Source organism: Heterocephalus glaber, unplaced genomic scaffold, assembly GCF_053883595.1.
Source record: "Heterocephalus glaber isolate CG9 unplaced genomic scaffold, H.glaber_assembly_v1.0 deba00000331, whole genome shotgun sequence".
Classification (NCBI taxonomy): Eukaryota; Metazoa; Chordata; class Mammalia; order Rodentia; family Bathyergidae; genus Heterocephalus; species Heterocephalus glaber.
This window is the reverse complement of record NW_028258142.1, coordinates 24,765,701-24,789,455: the sequence shown is the minus strand read 5'-3', so window position 1 is coordinate 24,789,455 and position 23,755 is coordinate 24,765,701. Positions and strand designations below refer to the sequence as shown.

Below are 23,755 nucleotides of genomic sequence, written 5' to 3'. Positions count from 1 at the left end.
CAGCAGACTTCTCAACACAAACCCTCAAGGCAAGAAGAGCTTGGAGTGACATATTCCAAGCCCTAAAAGAAAACAACCTCCAACCCAGATTGATGTACCCTGCAAAACTATCTTTCAAAATTGATGGAGAAATAAGATACTTTCATGACAAAGAGCACCTTAGGAACTTCGTGAATACCAAACCAGCACTCCAAACAATTTGACACAATATCCTAGGAACAGACATTGAGGATCACAACCCCAGGAAGCAAAGCAGAATGAACCCATCTGGCATGACAAGAAATTAAATGTAAAGGGGGAGAACCCAACAAAAAGAAAGAGTCATGGCAATGACAAGTCAATACGTTTCAGTTATAACCATCAATGTTAATGGTCTCAATTCACCAATCAAAAGAAATAGACTGGCAGAATGAGTCAAGAAGCAAAATCCAACAATATGCTGCATACAAGAAACACACTTCATTCAAAAGGAAACTCATAGACTGAAAGTTAAAGGGTAGAAAACAATACTCCATGCGACAGGAACTCGAAAAAAAGCAGGAGTAGCTATCCTCTTGGCAGATCAAGTGGATTTCAAACCAACACTGATTAAGAGAGACGAAGAAGGACACTACATCCTTGTAAAGGGAAGAATCCAAGAGGAAGAGATGACAGTCATAAATATCTATGCACCAAACACTAGTGCACCCAACTATATAAAACAAATACTAATGGACATGAAAAGTCATATATGCACTAATACAATTGTAGTGGGGGACCTCAACACCCCACTGTCACAAATAAATAGATCGACTAGACTAAAAATAAGTAGTGAAATACTAGAACTCAATCGAACTCTTGAACAAATGAACTTAACAGATGTTTACAGAGTTTTCCACCCCACAAAATCAGAATACACATTCTTCTCAGCTGCACGTGGGTCATTCTCCAAGATAGACCACATACTCACACAAACAACCTGTTTAAGTAAGTGCAAAGGAATTGAAGTTATCCCCTGTATATTATCAGACCATAGTGCGATGAAATTGGAGATCCATAGCAAAAGAAACTCAAAAAATTTCATAAACACATGGAAATTGAACAACACACTTCTGAATAACCAATGGGTCACAGAGGAAATTAAGAAATCAGACAGTTTCTTCAATTAAATGACAATGACAATACAACATATCGGAATCTATGGGACACAATGAAAGCAGTCTTATGAGGGAAATTCATAGCAGTGAATACACATATTAGGAAAACAGAACGACCTCAATTAAACAACCTGATGCTGAACCTCAAGCTTCTAGAAAAAGAAGAGCAGGACAACCCCAAAGCTCATACAAGGGAGGAAATTATAAAGATCAGAGGAGAAATCAATGCAATGGAGACTAAGAGAATGATACAAAAATCAATGAAGCCAAGAGTTCGTTCTTTGAAAGAATCAACAAAATTGACAAACCTTTAGTAAACCTTGTCAGAAAAAGGAAAGAAAAGGCCCAAATCCATGCAATTAGGAATGAAAAGGGTGAAATGACAACAGACCCAGCAGAAATCCAGAGGATCATCAATACCTACTTCCAGAACCTATACGCCAATAAGATGGACAACACAGAAGAAATGGACAGATTCCTAGATACATATGAATTACCAAAGTTGAACGAAGAAGACCTAAAAATTCTGAACAACCCAATATCAACCAATGAAATTGAAAATGTAATTAAAAACTTATCAACTAAGAAAAGCCTGGGCCCTGATGGTTTCACTGCTGAATTCTACAAGACATGTAGAGAGGAACTGCTGCCACTACTCTTTAAACTCTTCAATGAAATTGAAAGGGAAGCAACAGTCCCAAATTCATTCCTGGAAGCAAGCATCACCTTGATCCCCAAAGCAGAGAAAGACCCAACTGAAAAAGAGAACTATAGGCCAATCTTGCTAATGAACATAGATGCAAAGATCCTTAATAAGATAATGGCAAACAGAATGCAGAAGATCATCAAGAAGATCATACACCCTGATCAAGTGGGATTCATCCCAGGGATGCAGGGATGGTTCAATATATGAAAATCAATTAATGTAATACACTATATCAATAGAGCCAAGGACAAAAACCATATGATTATCTGCATAGATGCAGAAAAAGCATTTGACAAAATCCAACATGCATTTATGATAAAAACCTTACAAAAAATTGGAATAGATGGTCTCTACCTCAAACTGATAGAAGCCATCTATGAAAACCCAACAGCCAATATCATACTAAATGGTCCAAAACTGAAATCCTTCACACTAAAATCAGGAACAAGACAAGGATGTCCACTATCACCACTGTTGTTCAATATAGTTCTGGAAACATTAGCCACAGCAATTAGACAAGAGAAAGAAATAAAAGGAATAAAGATAGGAAATGAAGCAGTCAAATTGTCATTATTTGCAGATGACATGATACTCTATAGAGAAGATGCCGAGAACTCCACCAAAAGTCTTCTAGACTTAATAACCAAATTCAGTCAAGTAGCTGGTTACAAGGTCAACACACAAAAATCAATAGCTTTCCTCTACACCAATGACAGACTCACTGAGAGAGAAATAGGGCAAATAATTCCTTTCATAATAGCATCCAAAAAACTGAAATACCTAGGAATCATCCTAATGGAAGAAATCAAAGACCTCTTCTCTGAAAACTATGGCACTCTGAAAAGAGAGATTAAAGATGATATCAGAAAATGGACAGACATCCCCTGCTCCTGGGTAGGAAGGATTAATAGAGTGAAAATGGCCATACTTCCAAAACTGTTATATAGATTTAATGCAATTCCAATTGAGATCCCACCAGCATACTTCATAGACCTTGAGAAAACAATCCAAAAATTCATTTGGAACAAGAAGAGACCCAGAATAGCAAAAGCAATTCTAGGTAACAGAGACATGGCAGGGGGTATCACAATCCCCAACTTGGAACTATACTATAAAGATACTGTGATAAAAACAGCATGGTACTGGCAAAGAAACAGACCTGAGGACCAGTGGAACAGATTAGGAGATGCAGAAACAATACCAGACACACTCAGCCATCTCATCTTCGATAAAGGAGCCAAACATCCTCACTGGAGGAAAGATAGCCTCTTTAATAAATGGTGCTGGAAAAATTGGGCTTCAACTTGCCAAAGATTAAAACTAGACCTATATCTCTCACCATGCACTCAACTAAAATCAAAATGGATTAAAGATCTAAATATTAAAATAGAAACTCTGAACCAGTTGGAACAGAGGTTAGGTAGAACCCTTGAAGACATCGGTGTAGGAAAAGATTTTATGAACAAAACCTCAGTTGCCCGTGAACTAGCACAAACAATCAACAAATGGGATCTCTTCTTATTAAAAGGCTTCTGCACAGCAAGAGAAACCACCAGCAGTGTGAAGAGACAACCCACAATGTGGGAAAAAATCTTCACCTTCTCTTCCTCAGACAAAGGTCTACTATCTTGAATCTATAAAGAACTTAAAAAGATCAGACCTCCCAAATTTAAAGACCCAATCCAAAAATGGGCATCTGAAATGAACAGACATTTCTCAGACAAAGAAGTAAGGAATAGCAAATAAATACATGAAAAAAGGTTCAACATCACTGGTCATTCGAGAGATGCAAATGAAAACAACACTGAGATTCCACTTCACTCCAGAAAGAATGGCTGCTAGCATGAAATCCACCAATAACCAATGCTGGTGGGGCTGTGGGGAAAGAGGAACCCTGCTCCACTGCTGGTGGGAGTGTAGACTGGTGCAACCACTGTGGAAATCAGTATGGAGATACCTCAAAGAACTAGGACTGGAAATCCCATTTGACCCCACTATTCCACTGCTAGGGATCTTCCCCAAAGAATTAAAAGAATCATACCACAGTGATATATGTGTGCCCATGTTCATAGCAGCGCAGTTTGTAATAGCTAAAACTTGGAAACAGCCCAAATGCCCATCAACTGGAGACTGGATAAAGAAAATGTATTTTTTTTAATAAAATGGAGTACTACTCAGCCATAAAAAATGAGAAATTAGAGACATTTATAGCTAAGTGGATGCACATTGAAGCAATACTCTTAAGTGAAATAAATAGGACACACATGTGTAAATACCGAAAAGTTTTTCTGGTGTGAGAAACTGAACGTGTAAATAAGGACGAAATGTATAATAGGTATTGTGAAATAGGAAGAAAAGGGGCAAAGGGGAAAGAAGTGGGAGGGCTAGGGGAAAGGATAGAAGGGAATGGAATTAATATGAGAAAATGGAAAAATAGGAACAAAATTTTTGTAAATTGGGAGGGCTGGAGGTGTTAAAGGGAGGGCTGGGCAAGGGTGAAAAACAAGAACCAAGAGAGAGTATGTAAAGGTGCAAATTTCCAATGATGAATGTCATTATATTGTGTACCTAAAATGTACCAATTATTAGCATGAATAATCGAACATGTAAAATAGGAATAAAAGTTCCAAAGGGGTAGGGGTAGTGGGAGGGGCAGGGGAAAGGAAAGAAGGGAAAGGAAAAATGATGAGAAATGGAAAAAATGGAAATAAAGTCTTTGTAAATAGAGAAGGGTGGAGGGCATGAAGGGAGGGCTAGGAATGGGGAAAAAATAAGAACCAAGATGCATTATATAAAGGTACAATTCCCAATGAGAAATGTAATTGTGTTGTATACCTACAATGTACTAATAAAAGAATTTAATGCACACACAAAAAAAAATAAAATAAAAGTCCCTTTTCCCCACATTCTCAAAAAAAAAAAAAAAAGCAATACTGCTTTGTTTTTTCAGTCTTTTTGACATAGCCATTCTAACTGAGGTAGGGGATATCTCATTGTGTTTTATTGATACTTTTTAATAATCTATTTTAACTGATACATAAAAATATTCAAATGTTACTATGTTAATGGAGTACCATGTGATATTTCAATAGATATATTTTTGTGATGTTTAAGTCGGGTAAAACATATCTATCCCCTTGAACATTGACTGTGTGTGTGTGTGTGTGTGTGTGTGTGTGTGTGTGTGTGTATTAGTGGGCTTGATCCTAGAGCCTTGTATATGCTAAGCATAATCTACCACTGAGCTACATCCCCAGCTCTGATCATTTCTTTATGGTAAAAACATTCAGAAGATTTACTTTAAATCAATATATAGATTAAAACTATATATGAATTAAAAATTTTTCTGTATATGTGTTTTTGTGGTTATCGTATTTTTGCAAGTGCATTTTACCTTAATGCTTTTTGAAGAAAATAAAATGTTTGTGAAGCATTTTGAGTCATGGCTAAAAAACTAGAATAAGAATTGCTCATGATACCTCACTTACAAAAATACATGTACAAAAGTAACAACTGTTCCTGATACATACATAGTACTCAGTAAATGTTAACTGCAGCTAGTATTCATTATAGTTAGTGAATTGTAAATGTATTTGAGGGGGAAGATAGTTATATTACATGATAAAATTATATTACATTTTATACTCCCCAAGTAGCTTCATATTAAGCTGGGGTTATTTTTGAATTTATCAAAGAATGTTTCTTGCTGCATATTCATGCTCAAGGATATGATATACAGTACTAACTTAACACCTTCAAATCATTGCAGATTACCAAAGTCAGAGCAAAAGCAATTTTATAGGTTCCTTTCTCCCAAATTGTGTTATCGCTCAAGTTGCATATTTTCCTTTTTCTATCTTTTCTAAATTGACTTTTAGAATTTGACACATTTTCTCTTAGTGATCAAAAGTCTGACCATTCAAAGGGAACTGAAAATAGAGACAGGTATTAGGAGTCTAGGATATTAGGTACTTGGAAAATTCCCAGAGTGATTTGCTGTAAAGTAAACTGCTATGCCAGAATGGGTTCAACTCACATTTGTATTCCACATCACAAGACACCCCTTCTCGGGTATGAGTACACCTCATTGCTTCCAAATATTTGAAGTCCCAAATGTGGCTTGGGAGAAATGGATTGTATCACTCTCCCCAATAACCTATTTAGTGTTTTATCATGCTTTGTGTGATAATACCATATTTATTGAAATTTATGTGTGGTGATACCAATATATATATATTTTGGTACTGGGGATTGAACTCAGGACTTTGTGCTTGTGAGGTAGGCTACAGAACCACTGAGCCAAATCCCCTGCAAAAAACAATTTTTATTTTTTATTTTTGGTACCGGGGATCGAACTCTGGATCTTGCACTTGGGATGCAGGTGGCAGAATCACTGAGCTAAATCCCCACCCTTGGTGATATCAATATTTGACAAATCTTTAGAATAATGTACAGGGGATAACTTCAATTCCTTTGCACTTACTTAAACATGTTCTATGTGGGAGTATGTGGTCTATTTTGGAGAATGACCCATATGCAGCTGAGAAGAATGTGTATTCTGATTTTGTGGGGTGGAAGACTCTGTAAACATCTGTTAAGTTCATTTGTTCAAGAGTTAGATTTAGTTCTAGCATTTCATTATTTATTTTTTGTCTAGTTGATCTGTCTATTTGTGACAGTGGGATATTGAGGTCTCCCACTATTATTGTATTAGTGCATATATGACTTCTCATGTCCGTTAGTATTTGTTTTATATAGTTGGGCACACTAGTGTTCAGTGCATAGATATTTATGATTGTCATCTCTTCCTCTTGGATTGTTTTCATTACAAGGATGTAGTGTCCTTCCTTGTCTCTCTTAATCAGTGTTGGTTTGAAATCTACTTGATCTGCAAAGAGGATAACTACTCCTGTTTTTTTCTGGGTTCCCATCACATGGAGTATTGTTTTCCACCCTTTAACTTTCAGTCTATGAGTTTCATTTTGAATTAAGTGTGTTTCTTGTATGTAGCATATTGTTGGATTTTCTTGACCCATTCTGCCAGTCTATTTCTTTTGATTGGTGAATTGAGACCATTAACATTGATGGTTTTAACTGATATGTATTGACTTATCCTTGTCATGACTTTTTCTTTTTGTTGAGTTCTCCCCCTTTACATTTAATTTCTTGTCATGCCAGATGGATTCATTCTGCTTTGCTCCCTGGGGTTGTGATCCTCATTGTCTTTTCTAGGGTATTGTCTAAAATTTTTTGGAGTGCTGGTTTGGTATTCGTGAAGTTCCTAAGGTGCTCTTTGTTATGAAAGTATCTTATTTCTCCAACCATTTTGAAAGATAGTTTTGCAGGGTACATCCATCTGGATTGGAGGTTGTTTTCCTTTAGTGCTTGAAACATGTCACTCCAAGCTCTTCTTGCCTTGAGTGTTTGTGTTGAGAAGTCTGCTGGGATTCTGATGGGCTTTCCTTTGTATGTGATTTGTTTCTCTGACTGCTTGGAGAACTTTGTTCTTCTTTTGTGTTTCTGGAATCTTAACAATTATATGCCTATGTGTAGATTTTTTTTGATCAAGGCTATTTGGAGTCCTATATGCCTCACTTCTCTGTAGGTCAAATTCTTTTCCCCTGCTTGGGAAGTTTTCTGCCATTACTTTTGTGAACAGTTTTTTTATGTTGTCTGCACTCTCTCCTGTTTCTTCATTGACTCCAATCACTCTTATGTTATTCTTGTTTGCATCGTGTAGCAGCCGCTCGATTGATTTCTTGTGGTCCCTTAGAATTTTGAAGCAATTTTTCTTTTCCTGGTCACTAATTGCAATCTTATCTTCTATATCTCAAATTCTGTCCTCACATTTGCTCATTCTGCTCTGTAGACTTTCAGTGGAGTTTTTAATCTCTTGGACATCTGTTTGTATCTGTTTTGTGGATTCCATTTGTTTCCTGTGTTGGGATTCCATCATCTTCCTCAGCTGCTCTCTAGATGTATCAGTCATGTCTTGCACTATGGGCACAATCTCTGCTGTTATCTGAGAAATTATTTCTGATTTCATTTTTTCCAGATCCTCTTTTGTTGGCAGTTCAGGGAGTCCAGGTGTTTGAGTATCAGAGTGTTCCATGTCATTTCCCTTTGAGGTTCCTGTAGGTGATCTGGAAGTCTGGTTTTGAGACTTGTTTATGTGTCTTCTCATTTCGACTGGGTGTGGGGAAGGCAGGAGGTGTGTGTGCTGTTGTTTCCTGTGCGGCTCACCTCCTCTGTGCTGGGAGCGGTTGTATGGTGGCCCAGAACCCTCTTCCTCTGAGCTGGGAGCAGTTGTATGGCAGCCTAGAAGCCCCTTCCTCTTCTTTGGGAGCGGTGGTACAGCAGCCTGGAACCACCTTCCTCTGTGTTTGGAGTGGTGGTGCAGCGTCCCGGAAGCCCCTTCCTATGCGATGGGAGTGGTGGTGCGCTATGAATTGTTTTCTACTGAACGTAATTATCAACATATCTAATAATTTTTTATTTCAATTTCTCTTCAGTTGATTTTTTAAAATACTGAAATGAAACAGTTTTGAAGTCTTTGTATATTATATTTATTTAGAAATACACATCAGAACCGGCTTTCATCTCTGGGGTGTGTTCCCATCCAATTCCATGTGCAGGTCATCTCACCTGGATTTTTGTTTTTGTTTTTGTTGTGAAATGTTCAATTCAGGTTCTACATGGTCAGCTATTACGAGCGTAGTCACAGAATAGCAGTTGGAGCACGCCATGGTTCAGTGGCCCTGTACGACATCCGGACTGGAAAATGTCAGGTAAGTAAATCATTGTGCCTTCCTCTCCATAAAGTGTGGAAGTTATTGAAAGGAAAGGGAGACTAGCACTTCACCAGTTGACGTGCTGAGCAGCTGGAACATTATGGATAATGCTAAAGGGATCAATAGTTTAATGAAGTACTCAAAGAATAGAGAGCCCCACTGTCTTTATTCAGTGGGACTGAAGGGCTATCAGACAGGTTCTCAACAGTGCCCAGAGTGAGCTGGCATCACTCTCAAATGACTCTGCAATGTATCTCTTACTGTTTTAAACAAAGTTTTCTGCTTTTCTTATTTTTGCTGTGTGTTTTCTGAAAAAAGTTTGGGGATGCATTGTTCTGATGTAATGGTGGAACAAAAATTAATTTTCTGTCTATGTAAAGTAATTTAGATGGTAACTGGTTTTTAATTGTAATAGAATTCATTTTAAAAAAAAAGAAGCCACAATAACATTGAATACAGCTCTATTAAAAAATAATTTGATATTCCTTCAGGTAATATATTACTTTTTATACTTTTCTAACTCCTTACCATTTAAAAAAATTCATCTTGATTTTTATCTTGATCACCTAATTCTCAAAATATACTTGTTGAGTAGACAGGGCAAGTCTAGTCCAACTTTAGATGCAAAGGAATTATAGCTCAGAGCCTTAATCAGAGCCTTATCCCAGAGTTACACTGTTAGCGAATAACAAAACCAGGGCTATGCTCTACCATGATTATGGTAAAATCATAATATTCATGATATAGTGTCAAGTCATAGCTTCTTACATTTCATTTTAATGTTACTAATGGTGATATATTCAGCAATGTTTTAGTATTAGCAATTTGCAGAAGGATTATGAAAAAATTAATAAGGATGTGGTTAAAATTTTTTATGTGTCTTAAATTTAATAAATTATTAAGTAATCCTCCAAAAACTTTCCTGAGAGGTTTCTACAACATGGTTCTAAAACACGGTAAGAAGTGTTGGGGGTAAAATTTTTAGGGATCGGACAAATTTAGGGGATATGGCTTAAATGTTAAACATATATTTGTGTGTGCTTTGGAGTCACTCCAGTGTGAATGTCAATTGTATATCTGTGGGATTCTGTCCATGTGTGTGTGATAACTCTCTCCACCCAACTCCCACCACCACCACGGGTGACCATATTCTTTAATTTGGATTCTCGCTGACAACAGTGAAACCACTCTGAGTGCTTGTTTAAAGATTCAGTTACATGTTATTATAATACTCTTTCAGAAGAGATACAGATTCTTCAGCTAGCAGTTTTAGAATCTCTTAAGACAGTTTTTCCCTTTTTGATAAATTTAAAATAAATTTATTTTTAACTGATGCATAAGAATACAGAAGTTGTTATTTTTATACAGGTATTGATGTATGCCATGTGATATTTCAATACATGTGTCATTGTGTTGGATTTAAATCAGGTTAAACATATGTATCTCTTCAAACATTGATTGTTTCTTCGTGAAGAAAATATTCGAAATCCTTCTAGCTTTTTGAAATGTATAGCAAGTGTTATTATCAGAGCTTTAATCATCTTATTCTTAGTCACTGTGTAGAAGCAGAGCTTCTTACTTCTTTTAAAAAAATTTTTTAGAGCTTCTTACTTCTATCTAACTGAAGCCTAGAATCCGTTGATCAACCTTTCCCCATCTCCCCCTTCCCCTACTCTCCCCACTGGTAACAACCACACAATTTTTTAAGACTTTTAAAAATTGGAATGCATTACTGCTGGCAGACTTGAGAGAAATGAGTCACAAGTATCTACAAGGTAAAGAGACTTTGTCAAACTTCTTCAAAAACAAAGTGACAAAATCAGAAAATCTAGAGAAGACTCGGTTAACAGGTAAGACACAGTTGCCATCATCAGGGAAGTAAGCCACCTTGAGCTCAGGGAGCCCATCTAAAGAAGAGTGAGAGAACAGGAGTTACACACTCATGAGAAAGCACCAAACTGTACTTAAGTACACAGTGCTTTCGTTTTTTCCTTCTACTAAATGGTCTTGGTGATGATCTTGGAAACAAGCAATAATAATAACTTAAATACCTGTTTTTTTCAATACAGGTGCTTGAGCTATACTTATCAAAGGCAATCATTCTTAAAAGGAATTTGTAATGCTATTCATATTCCATTTTATTTTCTATACACCATTTTAGTATATTCAGATATATGGTGTCCCTGAGATTTTTGTCTACCTCATCTTCTTAACTTTGGTACACAGAATTGTCATTAGTGTTGTAGAGGTAAATAGACTTCACCTTCCAGTTGTATGTGAAAGAGAAACTTAACACTTTGCTTTCCTCATTCAGAACATGAAAACAAAGCTAAACGTCTAAATCTAAACTACTCTTTGTGGTTACTATTTATATCTAGTAACAATGAACTCTTAAGAGAGACTCTTAACTATTTTATTACTATTACAATATTTGAAATAAATGAGCCAACAATAGCTCAGAGAATATAAGTATACATATCATATTTAGAAATGATGTTTTAGAGGGTAAATCAAAGGATCATTTTGAACTAGAATACAATGAAGCATTTCTTGAGGAATCTCTTGGAACCAGTTGCAGAGAATGGAAAATTTTTTCTAGCTTGAGCAAAGATGATAAAAATATGTCACACACATACAAAATAAACCAACAATGGATAATTAGAAAATATATAGCTATAAGAGGATCCCAGCTGGGTGGAAAAGCAAGGCATAACCACCTAGATTCAGGAAGAGAAGGAGTTCACAACTTAATGGTAAAGGATGCCAGAGGCTGAGTGGAGCCCAAAGTGTGGACAATCCATGACCCATAGAGCAAAAGAAGCCATAGTGTAGGGACTGAAAGGTCAGGTATGCAGATATGACCCCTGTTGTTGCTAGATTGAATGGTAAAGAATAAAAGAAAAAATTAAATTCCTTTCTCTTACCCTTTGGCGTTGGCTTCTATGTTAAAAAAAAAAAAAAAAGAAAAAAAAGGTTTTCTTTGGACCCATTGTTCCCTAACTAGATAGGAGATAATGTAAAGCCATAGACTCAATATGGCATATCTGAAACATGAATTTTTACTTACATAAATGGTTGACAAACTATGGACCAAATCTGGCCTGCTTCTTATTTTAATATATAAAGTTTTATTAGACCACAGCCATGCTCATTCAATTACGTATTATCTACTTTAGTGGAAGAATTGAGTAGTTTGTATGTAGCAGTGGATCACCATTTGTTACCTGCAAGCCTAAAAGATTTACTGTATCCCTTTACAATAAAAGTTTACTCACCCCAGACTAAGATAACTGAGGATAACTAGTTTAAAGGCAATTAAATATTATAATATATATAATGTTTAAGAATAATTACAAAGGGGTGCAGCCTTGAATCCCATCCCACCACTTAACAGATTTATAACCTTGGGAAAGTTTCCTGACTTCTCTGAGCCGAAATTTCTTCACCTGTAAAACAGTAACAGAAATAGCACCTATTATAGTGAAATATTAAAGAAAAATTTACCCAAATACTTGTTGAAGATGGTAAGGCAGACTTTATTCAAGGGGGACCATGGTGATAGGTATAGGGTCCAGTGCAATAGGATCTTACAAAGGGGAAGAAAGATTGGAATCAACTCTGACTTCCACAAGATCAAGTGGGGATTTATAACTGTGGACCAGGGTAGGGTCAGTACACAGAAAAATTACTGAGGAAGCATCAGGAGTGAGGAGTTTCTGGTAAAACACATTTGTTGCTGAAGGCAGACCAGGGTGGTCAGATACAAAGGGTAGGGGATTGTCTCTAAACTGACTTAGCAGGATGCCTGCTCAGACTGAATGCAACAAGGTCAGAGAAGGAAACCCATGGTCAGGCCTGGTCAAGCAGAGGACTCAATGCAGCCTCACCTAAGTCTGGGCCAGAAGTAAATTAGATAATTTGTGTAAAATTCTGAGCACAATGGCTGCTGTGATTAGGATTCAGTAAATGTTGACTATTACTATATTAAAATAAACTTTGAAATACATTTCATTACAATTAAATTACATTAGTTTTAGGGAATTTTAAAGACAAACTTGAGGTGTTTGTGGACCCTAGGGCTAAGAGCTCATTCTTGTCAATCCGGAGCACTTTGGTAGAAAGTTGAAGGGCAGCTGCCTGAGGCCATGTGCGTACTTCCTTCCTCAGGCAGTCTTGCCTGTGGTGTTAGGCCAGGTCTCTGCTGATTGCGGAGATCAGAGACTGGATGCATTCAACATTTCAAATCCTTCTGTGCTGCTGACTTCAGTTTTAACTTGGCACGTGCTAAGCAATTTAGGAATATACTACCTGACTTGAATTTCACTTAGTTTAAAAAAAAAATCTAACTCCCTGTGTTTAACTTTTGTTGACAGGCAGTGCTCTTACTAAGCTGGCAAATTAGAGCCCATGATTCCCTTAGAGAGCTCTATAGTTTGGTGTTTGGTTAAATCAAGAATGAAAATCTGCCCGTTAGCAATATTTGCCTTTGGTTTGGCAGACCTAACATCCTGTCTCACTGATTTCCAATCCTTTTTGAACAGGTCCAGTGCAACATTTTCCTAATCTCTTAGCTAGTTTGCACTTACAAAGTTTGTACTACAGTATAATGATAACTCAAAGGTGCCTGATCCACTTTGGTAAATGTAGATACTTTCTTACCATGTTTGGTGAAGCACTACCAGGAAAAAAAAAGAAACAATGATATTGAGAGCAAGAACATGTCTCTGAAAGATTTCTTCTCTAAATCTAAAATTATTAGAAGAATTTTATTATTAAAAAGCTTAAGTTCCTTATGAAAGTAGATGCACAATAAAACACATTGATTAAATTTAAAATACCTGAGTTTGGAGTTTTAAAAAAATGAAAAATGTGACATAGTAAAAGGAATACAGACTGTTTTTTAATCTATTCATGATTTCTCATTCATTTTGTTTATAAATAAAAACTTAGGATGGCTCCTCTTTGTGCCAGACACCCTAATATATGCAAACAATCACAAAATAAATATGAACTATATTATATGCAAGGGATTACAAAATAAATGAGTATGACCCTCAGGGAGCATTTCCTGGTATGGAAGACCGACACACACCCCTAAGTGAAGTAGAGTGAACAGTTTCAAGGAGGGCAGCTTCACTGTTCAGGGGAAGCCCAGGAGGGACTCTCCCACAGATTCGTGTAGTTGTCTGGGGACAGAGCTGGTAATAATGAGGAATCAGGCAAAGTAGGGAAAAGGCAAAGGTATTATTCCAGGCAGAAGACGCCACATATGCACAGCCTAGAAGACCAGGAGGCATAGGGGAAGTGTGCTTATCAGAAACTTCAGAAATATTTTCCCACATTCATGGGAATGGCTCATAATATAGGAGTTTTCAAGCAGCATTATACTGGGAATTATACAGACTTTGTGTGAAAAAGTTATTCCAATCCGTAAGTATGGGTATTTCTTATTTGTGATTTATTAAATGCTAAATCAGTAATATAGCTTTGTAAATAAATTATACAAATTTAGCAAAATGTTAAAGGAATAACTGAATGCTGACATTTTCTGCTAACTAAAATATTCTTTTTAGGAAAAGAGGGACTTGGCAAAATATGAAAGTGTTTTCAGTATGGGATTTAAAGTGTTATGTGAAAATAAACCAGTGTAGTTTTCTGTAATACGCTTAATCCTGGAGAGCACTCTAAGGTGCTGGATACCAAAAGAAAGCCAATATTCAAGTCTAAACAGAAATGTCAGCAAACACACCTATATTAATAGAAGTTTGAAAAACTGTGTTTCTCTCTCTAAAAATAACAGATTTTACTTCTAGTTAGGAGAAACGATGGACCTTAGGGATCTTGTGGACAGTAAGATTGATGTTTCTTTAAGGCCAAGTTTTAAGCTTCAGGCAGAGTTTTCACTGAGCAGAAGTCTATAACGCTTATACATCAAGGGCACTTATGTGGTGATTGCAAAAATTGCAGTGAGAATTGACTACAGTACTTAGTCAGACAGTGACATTTTAGGTATTTTCTTCTTGCTCTTTTCAGCAGCTGGTTTTATGGCAAGTACTTCCTATGACATTCTGGAGCAACAACCAGAAATATAGCATTAGGGGTGACAATAAGATGAATGGTTGGAGAAGACAATGGCTCTCTGACATTGTTGAAGAATTGCCCAACAAGCTTCCTGTTTTAAAAGTGAAATTTAAATTCTTTTAGAGAAGAACCTCTAGGAAAAGAAGCAGATATCTGAAACAGTGCTTGAAATTAGACTATCATTTATTCTGAAAGTTTAAAAATTTTGAAAGAATATTCTTAACTGCATAGAAAAGGATTTTTCTTTTGTTTTATTTACCCCAATGCTCACTCAATACTTCTCATATCAATGTTTATGCTTTGAACATCAGTATTCAGTGTTGCATCAAGAAAGAAAATGAAATCCTTAATAAGATCTATAATTGGAAATGTATAAGACAAACCATTCTCCTACTTACAAACCCAGAAATTATAGCAGACATTTTAACATGTTTACAAAAGGATCAAGCAGGCTAAAATTTCTTGTGATTCTTAAAATTCACATCATTTCATTATATTTCTCAGCGCCATTCCATTTCTGTCATCCTCTTCTCCCACCCAGAGCATTAAAAAAAGGAAGCATAAATGTATATGTGTGTGTGCATATGAGTATTTTCTATATACACATGGTCCACAAAATTTGGAAATGTTAAGTAAGGGTGTCATCGTTCCCATGACGGATGATCCCAGGACTGTCCACAGATTCGAAAATCACAGATGTTCAGGTCCACTATGTAAAATGGCATGATACGTGCACATAACCTACACACATCCTTCCACGAAGTTCAAGTCATCTTTAGATTACTCATAACACTTAATACAATGTAAATGCTATATAAATAGTTATACAATATTATCAAGAAAAAAATAACAAGGAAAAAAGTGTGTACATGTTCAACACAGATCCAATTTTTTACAGCATTTTAATTCTGCCGTTGGTTGAATCTGTGAATGCAAAGCCTGTACGTTGAATTCATGCTTCAATCACTGCCTTGTATTCTTTATGTCCACTTGTAATATGTAAAGTATTTAAACAAGTCCTGGCATAGTGGTCACTTAATACATATGACTCCTGAATACACTAAAACATGTGCAGTGAGGACAAGAGTCTAGTTCATTGTAGGCTGTAAAGAGATGTGGATGGTGATTTAAAGGTTCTCATCAAGATTTGGTAAGACTTGTCTCAATAGAGTTTCTGATGAACCTCAAGTGTAGTAGGGGAAAGGAGCATACACAGACACCTAAAAGCCCTGATCCAATAAAGTCAGCCCCAGAAGTTGCTCAGTTATTAAAAAGTGTTGCTCAGATGTTGCTCATTTCATTTTACGTCCTGTAAAGATAATTTTATGTTCCATCCCTTCTCATATGGGACCAAGAATTTTTTTCTTCCCATATTGGTTCATTGATTTTGTCCTTTCTTGCTAAAACATACCAATTTCTGTTTCTTTAAGTTGATTGAGAAATTAGAGATTCTTACAAAGCAATCTCAGAATATAATCCTAGACTTCTATGCTTTGCCCAATCTTTTACAGCTGTAGCATTTATACCTAATTTTATGTGTACATATATGTCTTTTTTAAAGCTTTCTTCCTACCCTTATATAATTTTACATATTTAATCCAGTTCTATGTTTACATTGGTGAGCACAACTAGCATTAGCTTTAGTTGACTCTAGGTCATAGAACTTAGCTGGTAAGAGCAATAGTGAGTGGACTTACCAGAGAGAAACCTGCCAACCACTAGCATCCCTCATGTGGGGGTTGCCATATGAAGGTAGAGAACAAGAACAGGAATAGGTTCATAAAGAACAGATTTTTTTTTTTTTTTCCGAGACAGGGTCATTGTGTAGATCAGACTGGCCTCGCACTCACAGCGGTCCTTCTGCCTCAATCTCCCAAGTACTGGGGTTATAGGTGTGTGCCACCATGCCCAGCCAAGAATGGATGTTTGAGCAGATCCTTCAGTAGGTGTTTTTTAGGGGCCCATGGAGGAAGAAACCTTTTCAGGGAGAGAATGAAGCATTGACAGTGCTCAGAAACATCAGTTAGCTGCTGATGCATTTCAGAAACTAAGGCTTCTGTTCTGCCTAGAAAAAAGTACAGGAGTGCCACGAGTGTGATAGAGGAGGAGAGAGATGAAGGGTAATAACTAGGAGGGTAAGATGATGGTGAGCTATGCTTCAGTTTGGTGTTTTGGGTTCAGCAATAACAAAGTCAAATGCTACAGACACCAAGGAGGTAGCATAAATTAATTTTTCCACTCTTGATACTGCCATCCAAGAAATCACTGTCTCATTTTTAGCTCTTTCTGTAACACTGTAGTTTAAGCTTTGAATGAAATGCCAGCCAGTATTGTCCCTCAGCCTGAAGGTAGAACTGGGCAGAGTGCAGACTGGAGAGCTCATGGTTCATAGGAAGAGACTAGTCAGTCAAGTCTCAGCTGCTAGCATACAGTGCCTTTTGCAGTTGTGGACATAGGATTGCCAGAGCCTCTTGATTTTTTAAGGTAAGTTGAAAATATGGATTTTAATTTTAAAGTCTCCCAATTTTTCAGCGTTGGTGACTGATTTTCAAAAGTCTTTAGAGTGCATGAATTGATACAGTGCTGAATGTGTAGCATTACATTCAGAGAAACCACTTGAGGAGTTTTAAGCAGAGCAGCAACAGGTTGAGATACTCTATTTTGGAAGGTCACCATCCACCCTGTGGAGGATGAACTGAAAGCTTGCTCTCGGAGGCTGTGGTGACAGTCTAGGAACATGGGGTCAGGGCTTGCTTAGCATCCGTGGTGGCTGCATGAAAAAAAAGAATAAGAATCGTAATGTACAACAAGTAGGTTTAGGTGAACTTTAAAACAAAGTGTATTGAGTACATACACTAAGTAAAAATATAAGTTGATGCTATAATGAAGTAAAAGCATTATTTTCTGTGAAAAATGAAATGAAAATGGCTATAAACTGGTAGGCAAGATATGTAAAAGGAAAGATTTAGTTAAGATGTAGGAAGGAATTTTCAAATTATAAAAAATGTAGAATTGTTTGGAAAGGCAATAATTAGTATATTTCAACTGAAAAGTAAAAGAAATCACAAAACAGGCTTTAAATCAAATAATTTATTATTTCATATAACAAAACATCTAGAGGTAGCTAGTGAAATAAGCAGCCCAATGATTTCCCACAGACCCCAGTCTTTCTAGGAAACTGTTTCATAACGTTCAAGTCTTGGCCTCTTAGTACCTCATAGCACAAGATAGCTGCCACCAAGCAAGCCATCCATGCAGAGGAGCCCATCCTGGGCAGAAAGAGGAAGTTTTAAATTCAAATGCACCCTTTAAGAAAGCTGTTCTTTCTTGAACATTCTCTTGTCTTGTTGACCAAAATTGCATCACTTACCCACATTTGATCCTGTAGCTGGCATGAGAATGGAAGTATCATATTGACTAATCCAGATCACCTTCTGCAATAGGAGAGGGCTATCATCTTCCTCAAACTCAGGAGCTTGGCCTGAGGAAGACATCTCCCCATGGGAACTTGGTAACCTGTTTTCTGGAATGTTCTAAGGTAGGAAGACAGGGTTCATAGCAGACAGTTTGGCTACTTGTTCTTCCACTTACTCCTTTTGAGGCCTAGATCAAGTTACCAGCCCTCTTTAAGCCAGCTTCTTTGCCTGTAAAGTAGAAATAACTTTAGATCCTCATGTAGATTAATCAAGCTAATATATGTAAAATATTTCAATCTATATTACTTTTTTTTTTTTTGGTACTGGGGATCCAACTCGGGTCCTTGCACTTGCGGGGCAGGTGGCGGAACCACTGAAATAAATCCCTTCCCTATATTATATTTTAAGTACTCAGTAAATGGTAGTAGTGTGTTGGTTAATCATCTTCAAAGGGCAGTCCAGTTTGGGTGTCTGGGTCTGAAAGAATTTTTGTCTTGGTCTAAGAACAAAGCTCTTACCAATAGGAAACATTTTAAAACTAAGTAGATGATAATAGTAAAGTTACTGAAAGTCTCAGCTTTCCCGTTGGCCATACAGCAACAGTGAGCTGGGTGAGAGTGTATTAGCCACTTTCTAGTTGCTAGGACAAAACACCTGCTACCCATCACTTACAGCAGGAGAGATCTGTTTTGGCTCATAGTTTCAGTCCATGGTCAGCTGGCTCCAAGGCAGAAACAGGATAGTAGAAGAGCATGGTAGAGGAAAAGGTGCTCAATTCATGGCAACCAGGAAATAGAGGAAGGAGAAGTGGGAGACAAGCATACACTTTTCCAGGTGACACGCCAGTGACCCATCTCCAGCCAGGCCCTTCTCTTAACAGCACATTCAGCTCCTGCACTCAACAGATGAATCCATTGACTAATACAGCATCCCTATGATCCAGTCACCTTCCAAACACATGAGACTTTGGGGGATATTTTAGATCTAAACCGCCACCGAGAATGCAGGGTAAGCCCAGAAGATTTGCCTTTGGCTCCTTCCCACACCCGACTCAGAAGCCGAGAGCCCCAGGCCCATCGTGTGCTTGAGAAGAGAGGACAGGTTTCCCTTGCAAACCTGACAGGGCCTCCATTCACTCAGCTCCTTCAGAGTCAGCTGTTAAGCAGCCACACTTGATGATAAAATAAATGCTATGAAATAATCAGCTCTCATTTCTTTGAATGTTTACTTATCACATTCTGTTGTTTCTGAAAGTGACACCTTAATCTACACTATTCACTAGTGCACAAAAAGGTATTGAAAACATAGTCTACTTTCAAAGGAATGACAGAAGCAAGGAAACATATAAAATGGCTAGCACAGCAAATTACACACTTCTTTCTCACATATACCGAAAGTAAAGTACTCCTTTGTACTCTTAGTAATAAGAAAGCCAGCTTCCCTAGCCTCTCAGATGTCTCTAGGTGAGAGTACCAGCATATGGCATTGTTACTATAATTTATGTAAATGTGTTGTCAGAGATGAATTAAAACTTACAGTTGTAAATCTACAAGGACATAGCTATAACTCACACAGATTTATTACTTGTAGATAAGTGTATCAAGTCTCTGGAATTACTGCCTTTCTGCTAGACAGAGGTTAAAGAAGAAGGTAACAGCTTACATGCCATTATACATATATAGCAGTTTGTCATTCATTGGTAGTGGTATGAATACAAAGCACAAGTTTGTAAAATGTCCTTGACCCAGAGCGATCTAATCAACAAATTTCAGGAGAAATTCTGTAAAAAGCGTTCTCAAAGGGCATCACATGTATAGTCAGGAAATTAGTTTTAGGCCCATTCACTAACTTTGTTATTAACTTTTGTGAGCCTAGGTTTATAAGGTATATGACAATTTTTTAAACCTACTGAAACTACCCAAATCCACTCTGCATGGCTTTTATGAGGCAGTCATGCTTACATGAATTGTATTCATTCAAGAAACATTTATTGAGTACCTATTATGTATCAGGCACGACTTTTTTTTTTGGTTGAAAGAAATAACTTCATCCAACATTCTTATTTTTTCAAAACAAGAGAATAAGACCAGAAAAGTCATTTGCTTTATAGAACTATGTGAAAGGGCTTTTGAAAACTGCAAAGCCCATTCAAGGGGGAAATAATAATTAATTATAATACATAGCCAATATCTCTTTTCTATGATGATTGATGTATGTGTCTTTAGTACTCCATGAATGTTACCAACTATCTAGGAATTCTTTTTAATTCACTGGGCATTGTCATCTAGCATTGTTTTTTCCAAACCAAGTGACAAATTAGAATCACATAGGAAATTTCAAAATAGATTCCTCCTACGTCAGACCCTGAATCAGAATCCGTGAGACATCTATGTTTTTCTACAGTGGCCCCTAGATAATTCTAAGCCAAACTAGAGGTTGGAGACTCTAGGTTTCCAGTAAAATAACTAAATACTACTTATGAAGAAAACATAACATGTGAGTTACTGTGAATTAATATTTAAGTATTCAATGTCTGTGAAATCAAACAATTTTAAAACAAGGAAAAATAACATTCCTTAGATCTAGAGCCATGTAGACTGGTATGGAGCCTTTGGATGAGTACAGTTTATTTTTGGTATTGTCATTGAAAAAGCAATGTAGCAACCATGCAGGTTTAGCAGGAAAAACCCATCACAGGTTCCCCACAATGATTTTATGTTTATGCACTACTCGCACAGGTAAATAATTATAAGTATTTAAAATCATGGTCTATGTTCCCCCACATTTGCTTCATATTACCTAACTTCATGAGATTCTAGTTGATCAGGTTTTAGTTACTCCTATCTATCCAGAAATTTATCTCACTGTCCTGAGCTGACTTGGAGCTAGAATCCCTACATTTTCATATTGCATTTGAGAATTTTTCTATTATGTTAATGCTAATTTTTCCAGCCCATGATTTCATCTAGTAGGACTGAAAACACACATAGCCTCCTTTCCTCACCACAGTTGCCTTTTTTTGTTGCCTTTTCCATTCTTCAAATTACAACAGGAGGGAGCCTCCGTCAGATAAAATCACCGATATCTGGTTAACCCTTTGTAGCTTTGTCCCTAATTGGGACTTTTTCTCCAGCTACTCAGATGCAGCAAGATTTTCCAGTCTCAGGATCTCTCTCACAATTTGGTAAGACCTTTTATCTTTCTGTAGCATCCATTCAGATAATGTGCTAACAACAAATGTGAAGTATTTAAGCTATAATGCTAGTGCTATATACTATTAAAATAATGTATTTCTGTTTAAGTATTGTGAGGAAATAAATGCTTCCTCTATAGATGCGAGAGAATATTTTTGATTGCCTTGTTTTTCCTAGTCATGAAACCAGTAAAATTTCCAAGACATGAGGTATTTCCATATTTGGGGAAATATTAAGTTTTAGTGTGCTACTGTATCCCTAATAATTCACTAAAAGAAATTATGCACCAGTATTTTGCAGTAGACCAAGAGACCCTCTAGCAGTCAGGGCCATTCTCCTCCCAAAGCCCATGGAAGGTCTCCTCACCATAGGGTAGTTACACATGTTCCAAAGAACATGGAAGGGATTCATTAACCTCCACCAGGAAGCTCTTCTCTGGCTTAAGGTCATGATGAGACAGGAAGAAGGTTTAGTTTTGTTTTCAAGCACTCACATTTCAGCCCTGAAGACCATTTGGGATTTCTGGGGTATCCTCCTTACCTCTGCCATTTTTAACATGAAGGGGCATCTTGCAATGGCTCCCACCAGAGGCTATTGTTCCCCATCTGCAAGCTGTGGCTAGCACCCACAGACCACCTTAGCATTTCAGAAGCCCTAGCAGTGGCACAGAACCCAGGTAGAAGCCCAAGGCATAATGGTATATGATTTTCCAGGCCTCACTTATTTACTCTTGCATTTGTTCAGTAGATGTTAGTGGTGGGTTCAGTGCCAGCTACTGACATAAAATGGTGAGCAAAACAAAATTTTTATCATCCTTGTGGAGCTTAGACTAAAGAGGGTGATCAAGAAAATAATTACCAACAAAAGCAGAATACTACATTTTTAAATAAATACTGTGAAGAAAACTAGAGTATGATAAAAGAGTGTAAAATAAGGAGAACTAAGGATGATGTCAGTGCTTTTTGAGGAAGTGAAATTTAACTTGAAGCTGTGTATAATGAGCAAGAGTTCATGAGGGATCAGGTAGATTGAAGAGAAGACAGCGTTCACAGTTGCTGCTAAAGCAAGAAAGATGTTAGGGCATTTAAAGAGTCACATGGAGTGAATGGGGGAAAGGTGGCCTGAAACAAGATTGGAGAGAGGGTACAGAACCAAGTACCCCTTGAAAGTCATGAGGAGGAGTTTTTATATTACCCTGAATGAACCCAGAAATTGGTAAGGGCTCTAAGCAAGTGACATGACCTGACTTAACTTTTTTAAAAGATAACTCTTGCTACTATATGGGGAATGGATTGGAGGACAAAAGTGGAAATGGGGAGACCAGTTAAAGGCTATTTGAGAAGAATTCCAGGCCAGAGAGCATAGCACCCTAATCTGGTAAGGAAATAATGAAGATAGAAATAGACGAGTTTGAGACTGAACTTTGTTGTGGTAATTAAGAGAGTGAGGTATTGAGGATGATTTCCCAGTTTTGGCTTGAACAAATAGATTCAGTGGGAAACACTCAATAGAGAAGCAGGTCTGTGGAATAAGGGTAGTAGAAAATTAATAGTTCAATTCTTGATGTTAGCTTTGAGATATCTGATAAACATTCATGTAGAGCTGTCATGTATGTCATGTATGCATACTTGGGAGCAGAGGGTGTAAAAATTTAGACATTATAGACATCATTGGCATGTTGAATGTGAAGTAAAAGGAAAAGAGAGTGGTGACAAAGTCCCACTTAAAATTTTTCAGCAGCTGGGAGTGGTGGTGCATGCCTGTAATCCCAGCACTCGGGAGGCAGAGGTAGGAGGATTGCAGTGAGTTTGAGGCCAGCCTGGGCTACATAGTGAGTTCAAAGCCAGCCTGAACTACAAAGTGAGACCCTGTCTCAAAAACAAAAACAAAAATTCAACATATAGAGATGATGTGGGAGATGTGCATTGGCAAAAATGTGAGCATGAATGTTTTGACGACTTGAAAGAAAACTCAGAAGGCTGTGGTATCTGAAATACCAAAAGAGGAGTACGCCATGGGAGAAAAGCTGTAGAGAGGTTAAGTCAGACAAAAGTTAGGAGCAGTCCATCAGTTTTGGCAACAGGAAATCCTTGGTGGCTTTCCCAAAATAGTCTCAGTGCAGTGATGGGGCTGGAAGCTTGGCAGCAGGGCACAGGTGGGAAGGCAGGCTGTGTAGACCACCCTTCAAAGAAGCTTGGCTGGAAAAACAAGAGAGTCTTACTTTGTTGTTGTGGTTGTGGTTGTGGTTGTGGTTGATGTTTATAGATGTGTCTTTTTAAATATTCTGTAGGGTATTTGACTGCTGCAAAACACCTGACCCACAGTTCACCAAGGGAAAGCCGTCAGCAGTAGGAAAGAGTTTAAAACAAATATAAAACATATTAGATTTGCCATGAAAAAGTAGGCTTACATGTTGTCTGTAATATTAATT

General features: G+C 37.3%; 1 protein-coding gene across 3 annotated transcripts in view; it reads left to right on the top strand.

Moving 5' to 3' along the window:
* Nucleotides 1–23,755, top strand: part of Wdr7 (WD repeat domain 7) — a 391,751-nt gene that overhangs the window by 322,183 nt on the left and 45,813 nt on the right. For all 3 annotated transcript variants that reach the window (XM_013077256.3, XM_004858390.4, XM_004858389.4), the window contains one exon: nt 8,531–8,630. In XM_013077256.3, the coding sequence (XP_012932710.1) occupies nt 8,531–8,630 (100 nt within the window). The remainder of the gene's footprint in view (nt 1–8,530; nt 8,631–23,755) is intronic.